Genomic DNA, 1,608 nt, shown 5'->3' on the forward strand with positions numbered 1-1,608 from the left:
AGTTCAGACGTGTGCTCTTCCGATCTGAATATATATTTATATGTCTTTTTCAAAAATAGGTTTGTTAGGTTAAACGTATAGGTTAAACATATAGGTTATTTAGTGCCATAACAGTTACAATATACGTACTCTCGTGATTTTGTGCTAATACAAATCATATTAATTAAAATATAACAAACTCTAGCGATAAATAATTCTAGTGATTAAATTGAATATGTCTGATAACAAAAATAAATTAAAGAGAACTCGTGAGCTTACACGTTTACGAGTTAAAAAATTTCGAGATAATCAACGAAAAGAAATAACAAGAGTAATTGCAAGTACTTCACACGAATAGCCAAGTACTTCACACGAACAATTTGCTGCAGATACACATGTAACAGAGTCTGATTATACACCAGACAGTGGTGAAGAATTTAATATATCAGGTGAATATGTCACAAATGTTTCAGAAGAAGCAGAAACAGATTTAAGAATACAAGAAGTATTAGAATCAATTAGTGAATCAAGTAGTGACGAATTATCAGAAAGTAATACGTCAATATGTGAAATAATAACTGAAGAACATTCAGAAAATAATGAGTCGGATAACGAAGACATAACAGATGACAATGAATGTAACGAAGAATTCGATACTGTTGAAGCAATTCGTCAATAGGCTTTACTTGATCCACCGATACCTCATACCCGACTTGAGTCATTATTAAATATTCTAAGAAGAGATTATCCCAACTTACCTAAAAGTGCAAAAACATTTCTAAATACTACTAGTACAGAGTATACTATTGAAAAAATTGATGAAGTTAACGATCATGAATTTGTTTATTTTGGCATTTATCACAATCTTCAAAGATATATTAATTTGAATTTACACAAAGGACACAAAATAGAATTGCTTATCAATGCAGATGGATTACCTCTTTTTAAATCAAGTTCGAAGCAATTATGGCCTATTTTGTGCAAAATATTTCACAATCCTGACATATATAAACCTTTTCCAATAGCAATTTATTGTGGGAATAACAAACCTAGAAACGTATTTAAATATTTGGAAAAATTCATTAATGAAATTAATCATTTGCAACAGATTGGAATTATTATAAATAATCAGCAATTTTATGTATCGATAAAGACATTTATTTGTGATAGACCTGCACGTGCTTTTTTAAAATGTATAATTGGTCACGGTGGTTACTGGGCTTGTGAAAGATGTACTGTCAAAGGAATAAGAAAAAGTAATCGTGTTATTTATCCAATAACAGATGTAGAGCTACGAACCGATATGTCTTTTCGAGCTCAAAGTAATGCGGAACATCACAATGATATATCTCCTCTACTTGATATTGAACCACCAATTGATATGGTACAACAATTTCCGTTAGATTCTATGCATTTGGTTTATTTGGGTGTGATGAAGAAATTATTTGATTATTGGTTGAACAGTAATTTAAAAAATGTCCGCTTAAGTAATAACACAAAGATGCAACTTTCTAATTTATTAGTCCATATTCAAAGACAGATACCATCTGAATTTCAACGAACAACAAGATCCCTTTCAGAAATTAATAAATTTAAAGCAACAGAATTTCAATTTATATTGCTGTACGC

At 30.1% G+C, this 1,608-nt stretch overlaps 1 protein-coding gene across 1 annotated transcript in view; it reads left to right on the plus strand.

Moving 5' to 3' along the window:
- Nucleotides 1-40: 40 nt before the first annotated feature.
- LOC105449759 overlaps nt 41-1,608 on the plus strand; it is a 2,070-nt gene continuing 502 nt past the window's right edge. The window contains exons 1-3 of the mRNA XM_011689144.1: nt 41-59; nt 369-617; nt 1,005-1,442. Coding sequence (XP_011687446.1) covers nt 41-59; nt 369-617; nt 1,005-1,442 — 706 coding nt within the window. The remainder of the gene's footprint in view (nt 60-368; nt 618-1,004; nt 1,443-1,608) is intronic.

Source organism: Wasmannia auropunctata, unplaced genomic scaffold (assembly GCF_000956235.1).
Source record: "Wasmannia auropunctata unplaced genomic scaffold, wasmannia.A_1.0 LD336074.1, whole genome shotgun sequence".
Lineage (NCBI taxonomy): Eukaryota > Metazoa > Arthropoda > Insecta > Hymenoptera > Formicidae > Wasmannia > Wasmannia auropunctata.